Raw genomic sequence first — 18,438 nt, 5'->3', positions numbered from 1 at the left:
TATTATAAGTAGTTAAAGTGTTCTTTGTAAATTAAAAGGATAGTTGTTAATGCCATAAATGCAAATCATTTTCAAGCATTTTAACCAATCTGCTGAGCAGATGGCAACAAATATGGAGAATGATGTAGTTATACGTCTACGTAATCCCAGAATCATGTCTATCTTTCTAAAGGTTGAACAACACCTAGATCACCCCCATTCCAAAGGGGTGGAACCGTTTGTTGGTTTCAATTTGCATGTTTTCTAAAAACAAGGGCTCTTTGGGCTACTGTATAAAGCCTTGAATTCAACGCCACAGTCCAGTCCTAGAATGTCCCCAAGTGCTGCAGTTCTAGAAGACATGCTGGAAGCCGATCCTGGTAGGGGATCCAGAACAGACAGGGACAGGATCCAGATCAGGCAGGAACAGAAACAGGTGGCAGGATCAGACTTCCAGGCATCCACAGGCTCCCAAGAGGGTTCAGGGTCTGGCTGATACCAGGAGCATGATGGTCACGCACAGGAGCAGACAGGATCAGGTGGAGAAGAGCAGGCTGAGTGGAAGAGGGTAGCCGAGACAGGACGTGGAACCAGAACTTGATGCAGGACTTTAAACTGGTCTCCTCCCTGGAGCCAGGCTTACTGAGATAAAAACTGAACCTCCCCACATATTGAGCCAAAAACCCAGAGGACTCTGCAGGGGAGGAACAGTGGACGATCAGGAGACGAGACAAACACAAAAACCTCTTTCCACTGGCTGCTAGGATCCACAACATGAACCAAGGAATCAAAGTAACAGACAGGCTAACAGAAAACAATAATGATCTGGCCCTGAATGTTCAGGCTGAACTGAATATAAACCAAAGGAAACAGGTGAGAGGAATAAATGATAGTTGAGTCAGGGAGGGAAAACAACAGGTGAGAGAAATAACCAATTAAGGGGGAGCAAACAGGCCAGATCATGACAATTTTGACTTGACAAAGCTTCCTTGATGGGAAGCGAAACGTCCAGTGGATTGTTTTTTTTTTTAAACTCTTTTGGAACACCTAGATCAGTTAGTGTTGACAGACCCAAGAAGAATGAAAGCACCCTGAGAACCATCTCCACCTGATGTTCAGGTCTAGATGCAAAGGACCGGCTGTCTTTTACATGAGGCCCCTCTTCGTTCTGCCATAATTCCGAGAGGAGGTTTGGAGACTTTTTGAGTTTAGGAGACAGCCTTAATTGCAATGCTTTCTCGTTTTGTTTGAGCTCAGTGTTTAGAAATGGAGGGAAGGGGAGGGTGGGATGGGGGTGGTATCCTGATCATCCTGTAATCCAGATAATCCCCTGCTGCCGAGGGAAGAGGACTCGTTGTGCGTGTTTGAGTGCGAACACTGGCGCGTGCGTGACCGTGACGTCCTGTTTACACATTCTACTTCTTAGGAGCTCATGTGAAATTGACTGGGTTAAATACTGACCAGGGACGCTCATTAAAGGCTGGTGAAAGTCATTTTTCCACCAATGCTGCACCCCGAAATATTTCAGGAGACAACACGTTTCCAACCCAAAATGTTTGGTTATCTCATCCTGTGACTCATAAGGGGATTGTGCATAATTCATTTTGAAGATGTCCCATGCTAAATTTAGGATTCCTGAATATTTTAACATGACCCAACAGTTACTGAGGCCACAGAGCAACTTAGAGCTTAGACTCTAGAAAAAAAAAAAAGCCTTATGAAATATTTGATTCAGAAAATGAACCACTCTCCAAAATCACTGCACAGTCAAATCTGGTAGAAGCAAGTCAGGAATATTAGGTCAGGCTAATATTTGGATAAAATCAACATACAAAGCAGCTAGATGAAAGGGTTTGATTTTATTGAGCGTTTGCTTAAGGTGGATAAGGGGGGAGGGGTTGCAACAATAACTGGCTTTCTGTCTGGCAAGGATAGAATGAGGACATTATTGCAAATCCTGTTCCTGAACCCGTTATCAATCAGAGGGCTGCCAAGTTCAACACATCCGGCAGAGGAGTTATGGGAAGGGATCAACGTTAGGCAGACGGGATCCAGACGGCCTTTCCGGATATTTCACACAGCCAAACGTAGAGGAGAAAATAAACAAGAGAAGAAACTGAGGAAGACTGCGAGGAGCACATTTTCCAAGGAAAAGTGCCCTGCTGCTCAAACCTCATCTTTTTCATTGAAAAAAAGGTCTGGGTGTGCTTGAGACACAGCTTCTAATCAATTGGAAAGAAAAATACATTAAAACACAGAGCTTGGGTCTAAGATAAGCAAAATGTACTCAAACTCTTAAATTTAGCTAGTCACATTAAACCAAGTTAAAAGCCAGTCAAAGCATGGTTTTACCAAGCATGGGTTCAATAAATGTAAAATATTGGCGCAAGGTAATAGCAAAACAACAATATCAAACCGATTTATAAGGAATGCATTTTGGATGCATAAAATGTCCAACTTTGATGCAGGCTAAAACAGCGGAAACCAAAGTTGGATGCAATGGAAGAGGAGACTTGCATAATAGATGTGTAGCTGAGCTTCTGCAGCAGCTAGCTAATGATCTCGTCAATATGGAGCAAAATCTGATTGTTTTTTTTCCCCAAAATTATGCTCCAAAAATCAACACGATTCTAAGACGATCCAGCTATTCAGCTCTTAGCATTGGTGAATGTAAATATGCCTACAGAAGAAACATGATGCTGTTTGCTCATAGGCAGCTAGACTTTTTTGTTGTACCTATAGTCATCTCTTTTAGTCGTTCTACAGACTTTATGAAAGTTCTTAACGTTTTTCCTTTCCGTGCAATTCAAGAAAGTGATTCGGGGGGGAGGTTATAAAACATCCTGGGGATGGTGTAGTTAGACAAGAAATGGGATCTATTTACCAAGGTGGAGATAATAGATAATACATTTTTCAAATTTTGGAGAAAATGATGCACAGTATATCATAGTTGGACAAGGACTGACATTAAAATTTGAACAGCAAAGTCTAGACAAAAGCTGCCAAAGAATGGAGAGGTAACTGGTGATGATTAGTGCAATATTCAGACCTGCAACTTTCTATTTTCTCTGCAATCTCCAAAAATGTGTGTCTTTAGGAAAAGACAGTGTCCTGGAATAATTCAAAGTATGGTAAAGAGTGAGAATCAGCAAGATGCAAAGTGACCTTACAACTGAACAGCTGCTGCTGGCTTAGTCTGTACAAGTTGCATAATGCTGGTGAAGATTCTCAGTGATCCAGGTCACAGTCATTCCAAAAAAGTTTTTTATATATCTGTTTTTTTTTTTATTGGAAAAACCAAACAACCTCTTAACAGACGCATGACCCAACACAGAGGAGCTACCCCCTCCTGACAAGACCCTGCAGTACATCTACACCTTATGGACAGAGGATATTCTTTTGAGGACCAAAAATTCACATTTTGGACAAAGGAGACAGGCGGTTTGTGAAGGAAGACATCTATGTTATGAAAGAAATATCAACCTTAAACAGAGGGGGTGGCTGAGATTTCAGCTTTCAAAAACCTACAATGCAGTGATATAGTTGATTCCTTCGTGCTATTATCTCAACCCCCACCCCCATAAAGGGGAACAGAACATCTCACCTGTTCTTCCAGCCCAACAATTCCCCCTAATGACCCCCCTTTCAGAGACATAGACAGGTATTGGGTGTTGCAGGGTAACAAAGAACCCAAACGACTGCCCATTCTAAGGGGTGGACCTGTTCGTATGGTTCATTTTGCATGTTTTCTAAGCCAAAATAAGGCTTTGTTTTTGGCCCACTCTATAAAGCCTCTAACTAAACACTATTTCTGACATCTTGATTCGGAAAAAGCTTCCTGGATGGGAAGCTAAATCTCTTCAACTTTTTTTGAAAGTTGCGTAATGCATTGCCTTACCATGCAATGGTTTACAATTGGCACTCTTAAAAGGTATAGTGGACAGTCTTTCAGCTTCAAGCTCCAGGAGTTTCATCCTAACTGTTGGCTGTCATTGTGGCGTACCATTGTGCATGCTTATTCCTCGCTAGTTTCCTCTTGCTGCACATATGTACTTCTAGTGTTTGCTTCCAGAGAGCTTTGGTTTCAGTGTTGATTTGAACATTGTGTACCATAAATATCTTCTTTCAATAAGTTAGCGTCTATGAATGACATGAACGGACCAAGAATAGAGATAGAGTTGTGTCAGTGGTTCTTTTGCACAAACATTTGATAGGGAGTTGAAAAGCAGGTAGCATGGTCTTGTACCGTATATGGACAGTTATTAAAAAAAGAATAAAATCATCCCTTTTACCTTTAAGTAAGAGTAAAATAGACAATTATGGTTTGACTTGACATATCTGGAAATGAGATATAAAGTCAAAAACCTTTTGACATTTACTAGCTTCAAAGATTTATTAAAGGCAAAGAAGATCCAATCAAACATCTGGAAGCAAACACATGTATCTATGGTACCCTGAGAAGTACATTTTGAGTTTTAGGGCTATTTTTGTTGTCGGCGGTCGTAGGGCCCAGTGGCACTAACTATATGGTATGGCTCACTCTATCCGACTGCCTCAGAGCAGCTGTGGCTAAAATGCAGCTAACCAACATTAGCTTTTAAATGAGAACATCTGTAAATTCATGAAGGTCTGAATGGAGTTCTTAAATTTGATAAAGTACTATAAAGGTACAGGCCATTTCACAATTAGAAACCAACATTAAATACCTTGACTCATAGAACAGACCGATCTATCCATAATGTACTTTTATTATATGAGCCAGTGTGCGTTTATCCTCCTCTGGTTTAGAGTAATACTATGCATTATAGTCGGGGCAGATTTCCTCTGCTTCTTTTATGTCTCCTTCTGACTATCAAATTTTCATCACCTGTCGCCAAGCTTGCTTTTGTCTAAAAGATTTCTTCCAAATTTATGAGCTAACACAGAACTGCCATCTAGTGGTTACATGGCCTAAAAACAACCTTAACGAGTTGAGAACATGAGAACAGTGACAGCGCTAAAACAGGTAGAGCTACAAAGAACATTTTATGTTCTGTTTGCGTTCATAAAAGGAGCAAGTATAAATGGGTGTTACGATGGAGGTAAGGTTTGTCCTTAAAAACGACCCCCCGCCCCACTCAAAAAGGTAATACGCAGATGTCCAACTCCAGTTCTCAAGGGCCGGTGTCCCGCACCTTTTAGGTGAGTCTACGTTTTAAACACCTGAATAAATAATCAGGTAAATAGTAGGACTCTGCAGAACTTGACTGCATGCTGAAGAGGTCATTCAGCCATTTGATTCAGGTATGTCGGACAAAGATGTACCTGAACGGTACTGGATGCTGGCGCTAGACGACTTTAAGTTGGTACTCCTGCAATACAGCATGAATTACTACCGGAGTATGAATCTTTTTTTTAAACAGACGATCTACCTTGTTAGTTTTTCCATTAGTTGTTAGCAGAGATGGGGACTCGAGTTTGTGACTCGTACTCGAGTCGCACTTAAGTCACATATTTAATGACTTCAGACCCGACTGAGACTCTTGATTTCTGACTTGTGAACAATATTTTATTTTTAAGTGTTTTTTGTTTCACTAACTTGACTGATCGTCGCTCTCCTTACCCGCACACAGCAGAGGTAAAAAAAAAATAAAAATGGCAGAGGGGCTGTCAAACTGTCACGTAGCACTGACGTCACTGACGCAACGCTACGTGACATACAGTATATGCCCGCGCGCCCGTGCGCATGCATGCATGATCGACAAGCCAAGCTTTAAAAACTTCATGGCAGTCGTAGAGGAGAAATATGTTGTGAATAATGTTGTGAATTGGCACTAAATAAATAAACTGAATTGAATTTAAAATACTGCCCGCCAAGTCGGTTCTGTCTGTTCCAGGGCAAGTTACAAAAAGTTATTGCCAAGTTATTTCTTTTATGAAAGAATTGTTATTGTCCTGGTATTTATTTAGGGTTTTTCTTTATCTGTTGTAGTTGCTAACTTCATATGTATTGATAAAAAGCAGGATTGTGATTGTTTTTTTTTCCCCACAGCCCTCATTTTCAAAAGAGCAGACATATACTCCTAAAACTAGAAAAAGTTGTTACCACAAATGTCAGGTAAATACTTTAAGAAAATTGTTGTTTTTGAAAGAAAAAAAATAAAGATGCAAAATTTAACTGGAAAAAAAAATTGCGTGTGTGCTTTTTTAAATTGTATTTTTCATTTACCAGTTCAAGATAATGATCATTCCATAGATATAATAGTAACCTTTAAGCTATACCATCTCAGGGACGGAGATGAAAACACAAGGAGAAACAAGCAAGCACACAAATTATTGCACTTATTTTAATTAATCAAGTGATTAGAAGTTATTGTGCGATTAATTGATAACTGTGACAGGCCTTCTCAAGACTTGAGACTTGACTTGGACTTGCAAAAAATGACTTGTGAACATGTCTGGTTGTTAGTTTTAATTAGTGTTAGCACAGCTGTGGACTTGGCTTCAAAATAAAATCATCGCATTAACACTACAACACAAGCCTTGAGTTAAAAAAGTTGCCATTGCTTTAGAAGTTGCAGGATCATTCAAATCCAGCTTATTATTTTGGAGAACAATTCATGCAGAGAACCATTTATGTTAGTTTACAAACGTTATAAATGTCATCTATTGCAGTAATTAAGGGAGTAATTTAAATATAAATACAAGGCATGGTGTTTCACCAACCATCAAATGGTGGTTGCACAGCTTACTCATAGAGGAAGTTAGAAAAGTAGAAACATAAAAGTCATATAGTTGTTTATCGACTGATTTTTGCAGTATCGGAACAGTTTCAGATAATTGCAGGATTGCAATCGGCGGTACTTACTCCTAAAGCCAGAAAAGTGAATTCACATTAGAACTGTCATAGACATTTAAACTAGAAATACTATAGGGAGGTTTTTTTCAATGATGGTGATTTGTTTAAGCTGTCTGCATCAGTAGAAAGAATGTATTGCCTGCTGAAATTCAATATGAAGATGATTTATGCTCATTACGTCATGACTGCGCCCAACATGCTGTTTCTAAGACAAACAATGGTTAACGTGGTTTCTGATACCCGGTAAATAAGGATGTCTGCATGCAAAGTTATAAAAAAGGCTGTTTTAACTGGTTAAAAACTGAAGCTTTTTGTTAAAATAGCTGCTGCAAAAGTCATTTTTAATTGATAATGGCAATAAAATATGCTCATCTGTATTTCAGGTTGTGAGAAGCTTTCCCTTCCCTTCAGAATACAGTAGCTACCACTACTGTATAGCCTGTGCTTGGTTATGGGCTGCGACTCAAAAAACGGGCCCCCCTTTTGGCTCTTAGTTTCCCATCAGTCAACGGGTTCTCTTGTATTTTCAAACCATTCCTGGTTCAGCCTAAGGTGAAAGCAATCAATAACTGGAACAGAAAGGAACTGAAAGTGTGCTATAGATGCTGATCTTTCTGAGAAATGTTATATCTTCCTTTCCCATTCTGCTTGAAACTGGCAGCTGACAAAGTCTACCACATGTGGAAAATCTTTCATAAGTTTGGGCCTGAACCAAACCATTTATAATGGATCGTTAGGTCAAAACTGCACATGAATCAGAGGGACAATAAGTTCCTGACCAGAATTGGGTTTTGTTGGAGATGTGATTCTTACCCAGACATTAAATGCAATTCAATCTAAAAGCTGGAGGACTGCCAAGGAAATGTGAATGATGTATTTAAACTTCAACTCTTACCTACTGCTAATGCACGGCAAAGTGCTTATGTTTGACATACAAAAAATTATTATACCTGCCCTGAGAAGCACAAACCCCCTGGTGAAACATTTTCATTATACTAATGTGACGCAAAAGTAGCCATAACACTAACCGTTTCTTATTGGGACACCAAAACTTTAGATGTCAATGTTTTCAATTAGATTTTATGTGATAGACCATGATTCAGCCCCCTTTACTGTAATCCCTCTAAATCAAAATCCATTGCTGAAAAGTCAGTAAATATTCACTTGATCTGTGAAGGACTTGGTGAAATTTGAATAAATATAAGAACACAAACAGAATCATACAGATAAAGTTAAAAACTGGTTTTAAAGCAAAATATCAAGCTTGTCATCAGAAGAAAAGAGTCACAGCAAACCTATGAAGAATCGTCCATTCATCAAAACAGACAGGCTGGAGAAGATAAGCAATAATCAGAGAAACACCTGAAGGGCTGGGCACCTACTTCTTATCACAATCTGTCATTGTTTGATTGATCTGGGAAGTCAGAGCTCGGATCTTTGGAAGAAAAGGGTTGTTGATGAAAATGCTAGCTACAGTATATATAGCATCATCAAACTGTAGGGAGTTGTATATTTAAAAGGGTATCTACAGCAGAAGACATAAACTACTAGCCTAGTAAACTAACCCCACCCGCCTGCGGCCAAAATAATTTTTGCCTGCGAGTTGGTCTAGCCTGGATCAATGCCCCAGGCCCTACATCTGGCGGGCCAATCACAACGCAGAGATGTGTTTTGAATGTCTGAATGCAAAGCGGGCGGGGTTTTGAGGGCGTGACAACAAAGCTGTGTGACGCTGCATAACACAGAAAGCACGACAAGGAAGATGGCAACAACTATTGAACAGTAGCATCCACTGCGGCAGCAGCCGCTTTCAATGGAGTGCTCCATTTAAAGATAAAAGTTCTCCTTCTGTTGCTGTTGTTCAATTAATGTAAGTTTTAAGATAATTTGAGGCGAGAATATTATACTTTAAAGCGTCACTATATGGTCCATTTACCGATTGAATGCGTAATTAAAAAGTTGAGAGGACTGCAGCAACTAGTGGAGCGCCCAGGCTAATGGCAGCCCGGGCTAAACGCAGCATAGTCATGTGTGAAGGACCGCTGGTTCTGATGCCGATTTTTGACTCAGCTTTGGAAGGATTAGACTTGGGGTTTTCAAACCCCCCTCCCACAGACTGCCACTCTGAGTCCCTGAGTAAGACCCTTAACCCCACACTGCTCCCTGGGAGCCACAAAATGGCAGCCCACTGCTCCCCAAGAGGATGGGTTAAATGCAGAGAATTCATTTCGTTGCTCTGTACTTGTGACAGTGTAATGACAATAAATTTAATTATTTCTTTACTTTCTCTACGCTCATTCAGTTTTGAGAAGGATGTATTCACCGTTTTACCGACAGGCTGTTTGTTTACACTTCTCCACCAGCTTCCTGTCGCACTTCCTACGTCACAGTCAGTTGCGCTCATTGGTCAGAGCGTTGGCCAATGGGCACAGACATGGTTTGAAAAACAACGGGTTGTTTTCATCAACAATCTTCCAAAGTCTCATTCATCAGGGCCAGACTAAATAACACCTTTAATCTCTGGAGCTGAGGGGCAGAGACACTGACAGCTTTGGTTCCCATGGTGATAAGACGACAAAGGCTACAATAATAGTTTTAGTCTGGATTTGTTACAAATTTGTAATAAATGTATAGATTTTCGAGATTGGCCTGTTTTTCCAGTGTAGTCCTGTTTCTCTGACTGTGACTAACTCGATTTGCTCTCTTCATCCTCTGACATTGGAGCTGGCTCAGAGTTCGTCTGCCTGGCTGTGTGTTTCCTGTACGGGCCCGCCTTTTACAGTTGCCTTTTGTATCTCTGCTTCTGTCTCCTTGAACCCCAGTCGGCCTCAGCAGATGGCCGCTCACACTGAGTCTGGTTCTGCTGGAGGTTTCTTCCTGTTAAAAGGGAGTTTTTTTCTCTCCACTGTTGCTACAAGCATGCTTGGAATGAGGGATTGCCCTTGAGTCAATGAGTCGATGCAATCAACTGGTTTTCAGTAGACAGAAAACTTTGTATCAATTTGACTGGATGATTTGGTGAACTGTAAAGTGCCTTGAGATGACTTGTGGTTGGAATTGGCGCTTTATAAATAAACTGAATTGAATTATTGAATAAGATGAGAGGCAGACGAAGATATGAGAGAAGATCTCTTCGTTTCCATTTGGAACCTATGAAGATGTTGAAGGAATGAGGTTAGGTGTTCTTATGCTGAACTTGGAAAAAGTTGGAGTTTATGAAAGTTTAAGGTTTATGTTAAGGATTAAAAAAATTAGAGGAAAATCATGATCTAATGTCCTTAAGACAATTTGAAAAGGAGTTAGATGGTAAGGAGGAATTGGGGTTGGATAAAATTGGAACTTGGTGTCTGCTTAACAAGAAAAATTGATGATGTATTTGTGGAATATGTGGCCAACCGGGATCATGTAAAGAATGAAAAAAAAAGGGGACCAAATAACCCTGAGGCACGCCAGTAGAGACGTAATCTATTCAGAAGATATTATGAGAAATGGTATTAGATACCAAATGTAATACCACAATAAGAATAAAGTCTAATTGGTTTCACAGAGAAGATTTGTGTAAAAGGTGGTGGAGACTTTCTTCACAGATTTCCATCTAAAACTGCAGAAAAAGGTGGTTTTAAATCAATTTTTACTTTGTGTTGGTTTATCACATACAACAGAGTTAATGCTTTTTAAAAGATATCTAAGTATGAGGCATGAATTCTTTTATAAGATACTTAATACCACACATGCTGCCCTATTTCAGAATTAATGGAAAAATTAGCCATCTAATTCCTCTGAGTCTTTGGGTTTCTTTGAATGCTTTTCTTGCTCTGATGGAAAAAAAGGAAAAACTTTCAGAGTAACATCCAGTTGCTCCTTTTTCTTTCAGACCGTCAGCCAAGTTCCACTTAAAGCCCCCTTTTTTTTCTGTGAAATTCACCACCGACAATAATCACCAAACATCGAACCATATTTTATCTCTGTTTGAGCCAAACAGTTGGAGCATAGCATTGAAAGTGAAAAAAAGGAGTGAACTAAAGAAGAAACATTAATGCAGGGGAAGCCAAGACAAGATGCCAAACTGGCTGCTGCTTTATTTATGAGCCTCCTGGAGGTGGAGAGCTCTGAGACTCACACAGCCAGCCTTTATGAATAAATAAAAAGGTGCACTTACTGAAATAAAAGCCCCTCTCTCCACAGACAAACTGCAGCGTGTCGACCAGCTCCGCCCCGCATAGGGTCTCCGGGCCCGCCCCTGTTGCTGTAGGAGTCAGGGTGAGGATGCACAGCAGTAGTGAGAGGGTGTGGCTACAGGAGATACAGCACATCGCACCCTGCACACAGAGAGGAAGAGCTTAACTGTGTTCACTGATGGGGAAGGAGTTACTGATTGTCAGCGGATATATTAACATTGTGGACTTGGGGGTCAAATCCAGACTTTTATTTTCTATGGGTGGGGCGCATCTAGAAAGTTTTCAGGTGTTGTGGCTGGATAGGAAGTGCAGTTTTATGCAAGCAGAAATACAAAATTTCAGGTGTTTTATTGAGCTGCTGTCATATATGGAAGCTGCAAAAGAAGCTGGCAGCAAGTTAATGTCATTAAATCTAAATATCATATAAATATCTAAATATCTAAATATACATGGTTAACAGTTAATAAAAAATATATTCTCTTGTTTGTTTGGTTGTATTTTTTCTGAGAAATTAGTTTCTTATGCAATAATGCGTTTATGCCTGACGCAATCATAGGGAAGACATTGACAATTATCCAGCATTCTGCCTTTAAGAATTAGTGTTGCACCGATTTTTTGGCCCCGATACCGATACCTGATACCTGGGTGTGCAGTATTGGCTGATACCAATACCCTACTGATACCATCTGTTTGAAATTGATGTGTGTATATATATATATATGAAGAACTGCATTCTACTTGGATGTAAAATAATTGCCATCATGGTTTTGTCAAGCAGGAAAAAGAATATTACAAAGTGAATCCAGTAGAACTTTTTATTGCCTACCTGGAATGGGTGACAATAGTACTTTTGGCTCTCAAGATGGTATCGGTGCCCTATTGGTTGGTACTCGCCGATACCGATACCACCATTTTAGTGCTGGATCGGGGCCCAGGCTGATAATGGTATCATATCGGTGCAACACTACTATCAATATCAACAACATTTAACCATTACTGTTAAAAAGAGGAATGATCACAGAGTTATTGCTGTTGTTGCCAAGCATTTTAATGGAAAGTTGAGTGGAAGGAAAAAATATGGGGGGAAATGGTGCACAAGCAACCCAGTCAACCAAAGCCTACTTAAAGGTTTGGTGCAGATAACCAGTTAAATTAGTGGTTTTGACGGCCATTACAAAGGCTATTAGGATATGGGCTGCAACTGTTGCATTGATTGTGCCAAGTCAATCCTTAACCAGAGCAAACAGCACCATGCCACCCTGGCTATGACTGTCGATCCATGATCCAAAGTCCGTTTATTGAGATGAAAATATATTTTCATTGCATGTAATAATTTATGCACATAGGTTCAATATATTATCATCAAAGAGTAAATCTATGTCCAAAATTTAATTTAAACAGTAAACAAAAAAGGGGAAAAAAAGAAGCCAAGTTGTGCAATACATTTTTCTTCTTCCACAGTTTTCCAAAATCTGCAAAGCCAACCTCCTTAGCAAAGAGTTTCTTCTGCATGGTAAAACTTTCAGTGAATGTTTAAACCATAACAGCTCTGTATTAGAATGTCAATACTGTAGTTTTTATGCTACATCTTAACTCAACAGGGAACTGGATTGATGTTGCCATAGCACAGAAAGAGTCATTTTAATTGAAATTTCTCATTTAAATTAAGCTTTAATAAGTTGATTTATTCAAATGCATTAGTTAAACTGGGCTCTTACAGATTTATAGGGATGGGTATTGCCCCCCCACCAGCCCCTTTTCTTAGTAGCGCCACTGGCAATGAGTCGTGGTGCTGCAGGAGGGCTGTGCAGGTCCAAATTAAAAACACACCTTCCCCCCGTTTATCACCCTATACCTCAGCCAACATACAGCATTGAGTTAGCAGCAATCCACATTAATCAGGAACATTCATTCATCATATATATCATTAACAAGCAGGCCACCGTCTGCCTTTGCCAAAGCTGTCAGCGCGTTATTACGCACGAAAAGCGCTTCGAAATTCAGAAATAAAGGATGCAGAAAGGAGCTGCCAGGGGATCTTTCCGATCCAAAATCTTTAATGGAAAAGAGTTATCCCGCCAAAGCCAGCGGAGAGAGCGGACTGGGCCAAAATGCGCATAATAAAAACGAATAAATTCATCCACATCAGAACCGCACAGCCCTAAACGCCCTGGAGCGCCTCAGATTAAGCTTTCCCTTGGTTTTCTTGTGGAATATTGAAGCTTTAATAATGCAAACTCAGCAGTAATTAAGGTAAAAGTTTTCAGGCATTCTGGAGAAAAACAGCGCATTACGCATGGAGGTGCAGAGGTGTCAAAATCGCAAAATAATGCAACAATAATCAATTAATGGCAAAATTGACTCATTTCAAGTGATATTATTCTGCAGGAAACAATCAAAAATGCATGCAAACTTAATTAAAACTCTAATAAACAGATCCAGGTTTTGCAAGCGTTTGAAAAGCTGGTCAGTATAATCATCCAGTTTAAAGTCGGAAGGATGCTGAGTGCAAGCAGGGAGCAAGGTGACAATGTAAAATCGGCCAAGTTACCTTGAGGACATCACATAAATGCCACTGAGAGGAAGCAGCACTAGACATCACCGCGGATCTCCGCAAAAAGACAAAGAAGCCCGGCGAAAATGAGCAACTTGTTTGAAGTCATTAAAAAAAAGAAATCGGGGCAAGAAAGAGGACGAGATGCGGGGCAATGTCACATCTCAATATTCCCACTTTGTTCCATTGCGCAGGCTCGTTTTGGAGAAGTGAGATTTAGCGAACAGGAGACGGATTTAGAGAGAAAATCCCTCACATTTATCTATATTACACAGACATTTTCAACAGGAAACAGCTGGGGCAGCGTTTGCCTCCTCCTCGTTCTAAGTTATTCATTAAGGATTTTGGGCACATGGTCAAATAACGTCATTTCTCCCCTCTTTTTTTTTTTATTCTTTCTGCGAACGGGATGAGAGTCTTGATATTTCTCAGACAGCAGCAGCAGTTCACAGAACACCAGGTTCCTTCTTATCCCATGAGAGCTGAGGGGTGTGAGGGCAAAGACAAACCAGAGCGGATAGTTTCGCTTTTATTGGTTGTGCGTAATTTGGTGCCATGAAACTCAGCAGCAAAAAAAGTAAAGCCTGGATCCTTCTGACTTTGTGCCTCAATACATTTTCAGCTTATCTAAACCCAAAGATTCATACATATGTTTTAGTTTTTTCTTGTAAATTAATATAACACTAAGGAATCATTATGAAAACTCTACCAGCTGGAGACCAAAATGTGAATTGTTCTTTTTGGCGCCATCCACTCCCTGCTGAAGAGAAATACTCCCACAGCAAGATGCTGCCACACCACAAATTAGTTCAATGAATAAAAAATAACAATTATACATACTTTATATGACACCGCTCTACTTTCAACATCTCCACTTTGAAGTTCTTGAATGCATGCCCCCTTTTGGAGTCATTCTCTCATTCAGATCTGCAGCTCAGAACCACCATGTGAACCAAGCAGCATCTCTGTTTGCCTCCCAGGTGGATTGCATCATTGACAGGAGCTGTCTGTTCTAACATTGAATACAATGGGGGGGGGGGATGCTCCTCCAATCTGAAGGACAAAGCTGCCTTTCCAGGTGACTGCTAGCATCCAGTCAGCGATGTGATAAAGACTAAAATGGTCGATCTAGATTTCACTGTTTCTGCAGTCTGGCTGCCTGCTGGAAATGATGAGCTTGCTCACTGTACAGATATTTGCTGATGAAGAGGAGCAGGAAGGGCGTCTGGGGGAGAGCTGACCTTACCTTCCCCCCCTGATTCAGTAATGCCTAGTTATCTGAACTGTGTCGTTTCCAAGTCCTCCCCCATCTTCTTTTGATTGCAGGACTTTTGAACCCACTCACCACAACCTTCAGCCGCCCCACACCCCCCACAGCTTTCTGTTTGGAAACCTCCGCCTCGGTGAACTCAATGACCAAAGAAAGGCCTAATTTTGCTCCCTTCTAATGGCTGGAAGGAGACGCTACTTACTGGAGGGGTTGCATGTTTCCAAGACAATCAACAGTTAATGATTCAACAACAGTTAAATGTATTTAATGTACTTTTTTTTTATTTAAAAAATAGAAAATTAGACTTTTCCTTACCATATACAGTTTTACGATCATTCAATTTATTATTGACTTTATGCAAAGTGTTCCTCTGTTACCTCCCTTATTATTAAGGTCTCGGTTGACACGCCTTGGCCAGTTTGGTACCATAACAAAAAAATAGACATATAGGACAAATGACCATGTATCACCACCTAAAAGCAATTGAGTGAGGGTTAGCTCACCAGTTAACTCACCCTTCATGTCTTTGGACTGTGAGGTAAAATGCTAATGCTCTGGGGGACCTTCCATGAATCGATTTGGCCAAGGAAGGGTCGTAATGTCCAGGAGGAAAACCCACACATCATTTTCTCCAGAAGCAGGGTGGTAGCAAGAAGTTTAGAGTCTCCTTGTCCTGTGAAAACCTGTAAAGAAAGATTCCCTCCAGCATCTTGGCCAGATGTGAACGTCCTCCTTTGACAGCTCTTGGTGCAAAGTAGTAACACAAAAAATGTCTACTGAAAAGCATCTAATAATGTCTACAAGTATAAAAAAAAAAAAGAAAAAAAAAAAGCAGTTAGGGTCAGTAGACACAAATGCTAAAAGCAACTTTAACCGACTCCCCTTATTGTGAAGGGGAATTGCTTTTATATCCAGCTCCCTATAGAGGATTGGGTCTCTCACCTTGTGAGCCTGTATCAAAGGGTTTCGATGTAGATGAATTAGCAAAAACAAGAGTTTTAGTTTCACAGTGGATTTCTTCAGACCAGAACGCCTCCATCCCTGAAGGGCATCACCATTTTTCAGTCGTAAACAAGACTCCAAGAGATTTGAACCCCTCTGGCTTAGGCAGAGCTCATCCTCTATCCACTGACAGTAGTTTTTCTGGTCATGAAACATAGTCTCAAAGTTCAGGGAAGGACAAGCAATCTCAAAAGTGTAAGGAGTGAGATACGAAGCCAAAGGCAAGACTGCTAAGCACCACGTTTCTTAGCAAGGTCTCTCATTCATGCCTGGGATTTTCTTTTCATTCTTATCTAATTTGTTGTTCAAGATAAGTGGCTTAATGATGATTTTCCTGCAAATAATTTGGCACTGTATTGAAGCTGCATAAAAAAGTCAAAACCAAAGACTCTGAGGAAGTACAGTAACCAAACTGTTCATTCTAAAAAAGATTCCTGGAGAATAAATGAGGAATCTGTCCTGTCCAGCGTTGTTTTAAGAGTTAACTTGCACAGAGTGAAATTCTTGGTTTCAAACTGAGTTATATCACCTCATTTGGAACAGCGTTTACATGTTAACACAAGGTGATCCAAAAAGACTGGATTTTTTTTTTTTCCTTCTCCAGCGTTAACAGCATCCCTTTGCATCTCTGCTGCCAAACAAATGTCCGAGTCAGCGGCAAACACACACAGAAACACTCACACCGGACGCAGAGAGCAGTCCTGAATGTAAATGAAAGGATGAAAGAACCGAGGCTGAAAACTGAGATAAAGCTTTTGCGAAATTTCTGTGAACTGAAGACGGTGTAAGGGGGGGGTTCAGGGCTGGTGCCCAAAACGGGAAGGGCTGGCGCACACAAACAGGTTCATTTAAGGACGCTGGCTTGATTAGGGGAGCAACTCTGCTCTTTTCTGTTGAGAATTTAAAGTTTTTTTTCCTTCTCTTTTGTAGTTTTTCCTCTTTTTTCATTACACTACAACACTTGAAAGAGAAAATGCCAAAACAATGAATAAGAGGTGTCTACTGTGTGAGCTTAAATGGATCATTTATGGTGTTTATACCCTCTTAGAAAGAGTGGGTGAGTCTCTGTGTGGTAATGTTCGCCCACTTTGTTATCAACCCCCCCCCTTGTGTCCTGTGCATGTTTCATATGGAAGAAATAAAGGTGCGTCATGGAGCAAATGCACAGAATGATGTGCTTGTTTTGATACGCTGTCTTTCCACTCCAACATTTAGGGGGTCACAGGATTCTGGCAAAAAAAGGAAGGAAAATCTGTGGTGCCTGCTGATGATCAAAACCCACATTTTCAGAAACTGTTAACCGTTTGTGGCGAGGTTTTTTTTTTTTTACCATGCTAAACTTTGAGGCTGCACCACCCTATTATACTGGTGATGAAAACAATAGCATTGCGACTGGGTTTATTGAAACTGTAGGATTTAGCAGCGGTGATTAAAGTGAGTTATATCAGATGAAAGTCAGTTGGTAGCTGAGTTTTTAAATTAACCTGAAGGAGACATGCGTTACAACAAGTGGTTTAACTAGAGAGTAGAAAAGTGCTGAATGTTTAATAAAAAAAAAAAAAAATGTTTCTCCTTCCAGGAAACCACCAATGGAAGGTGCCCAGGAGACAACCTAATCAGAGGCAGATGCTCGAACCACCTTGGCTGCATCCATTTCGATGCAGAGGAGCAGCGGCTCTTCTCCAAGCTCCTCACCCTGCCTTTAAAGCTGAGCCCAACCAGCCTGCAGAGAGAGCTATTTGTAGTCGCTTGTATTTGGGATCTCAATCTTTCAGTCATAATCCCTTTCTCATAGCAGTTTGTGTGGGTTGGAAAGTAGACAGACCAGTTTACGTCAAGAGCTTTGCTTTTTGGCTCAACTCTTTCCTCAACCTGACAGACATGAGCAGTTCCTGCATTACTACAGCCAAGGCCCAGTTCATCTATCCATCTCCTGCTCCATCCTAACATCATTTATGAACAAAAAACCAAGTTAGTTCAACTCCTCTGCAGAAGGCATTGACTGAGTCCCTGGAAACAGGTCTTACTTTAGTTATATATGGACAGAGAAGCTCTAAATAGCAAACTCCACAAGACTCCTCAAGATACCTAGTCATGAATCTTTTTTTTAAATCTAAATGCATGTAGAAGGTGTGGAATACCCAAAAACTGTACTCAAGTAAGAGTAGCACTGCTCATCATATTTATACTAAAGCAAAAGTAAAAAAAATACTCAAGTAACAAATGTATTTGGTAGGAAGGCTACTTAGGCACTGAGTTACTGATCTACCAACTACTCATTCAATTTAATTCAATTCAGTTTATCTATATAGCGCCAATTCACAACACATGTAATCTCAAGGCACTTTACAGTTCAACCAGATCATCCAGTCAAACTGATTCAAAGTTTTCTATCTAAGGAAACCAGTTGATTGCATNGCTACACACCCCCAGTGAAAGGCATGCTCGTTGCTAGCGCAGTGGCGATATTTGTGCAGTTATCATGGCGGAACCAGCGAGAAAACAGCGAAAGCCCGCTTACCGCAGTAGACATGGTGATTCGTTGCGTTCTCCTGTCTGCTAAGCTCAAAACAACCGCGCCTGGCTTGACGGAGAAACCAGGAGAACAGCTGAGCAT

The 18,438-nt window shown here is 40.5% G+C and overlaps 1 protein-coding gene across 1 annotated transcript in view; it reads right to left on the bottom strand.

Annotated features, from left to right (window-relative positions):
- The window catches only part of igf1 (insulin like growth factor 1), a 26,450-nt gene extending 12,516 nt beyond the window's left edge, over positions 1–13,934 (bottom strand). Inside the window, exons 1-2 of the mRNA XM_015376402.1 lie at positions 13,547–13,934; positions 10,977–11,136 (exon numbers count right to left, since the gene is read on the bottom strand). Coding sequence (XP_015231888.1) covers positions 10,977–11,136; positions 13,547–13,594 — 208 coding nt within the window. The 5' untranslated portion in view covers positions 13,595–13,934. The remainder of the gene's footprint in view (positions 1–10,976; positions 11,137–13,546) is intronic.
- Positions 13,935–18,438: the final 4,504 nt, after the last annotated feature.

This window comes from Cyprinodon variegatus, unplaced genomic scaffold (genome assembly GCF_000732505.1).
Source record: "Cyprinodon variegatus isolate N-32 unplaced genomic scaffold, C_variegatus-1.0 Scaffold7, whole genome shotgun sequence".
In the NCBI taxonomy this organism is placed as follows: domain Eukaryota; kingdom Metazoa; phylum Chordata; class Actinopteri; order Cyprinodontiformes; family Cyprinodontidae; genus Cyprinodon; species Cyprinodon variegatus.
Note: the sequence above shows the minus strand (reverse complement) of the source record. Positions and strands in the feature narration are given on the sequence as shown.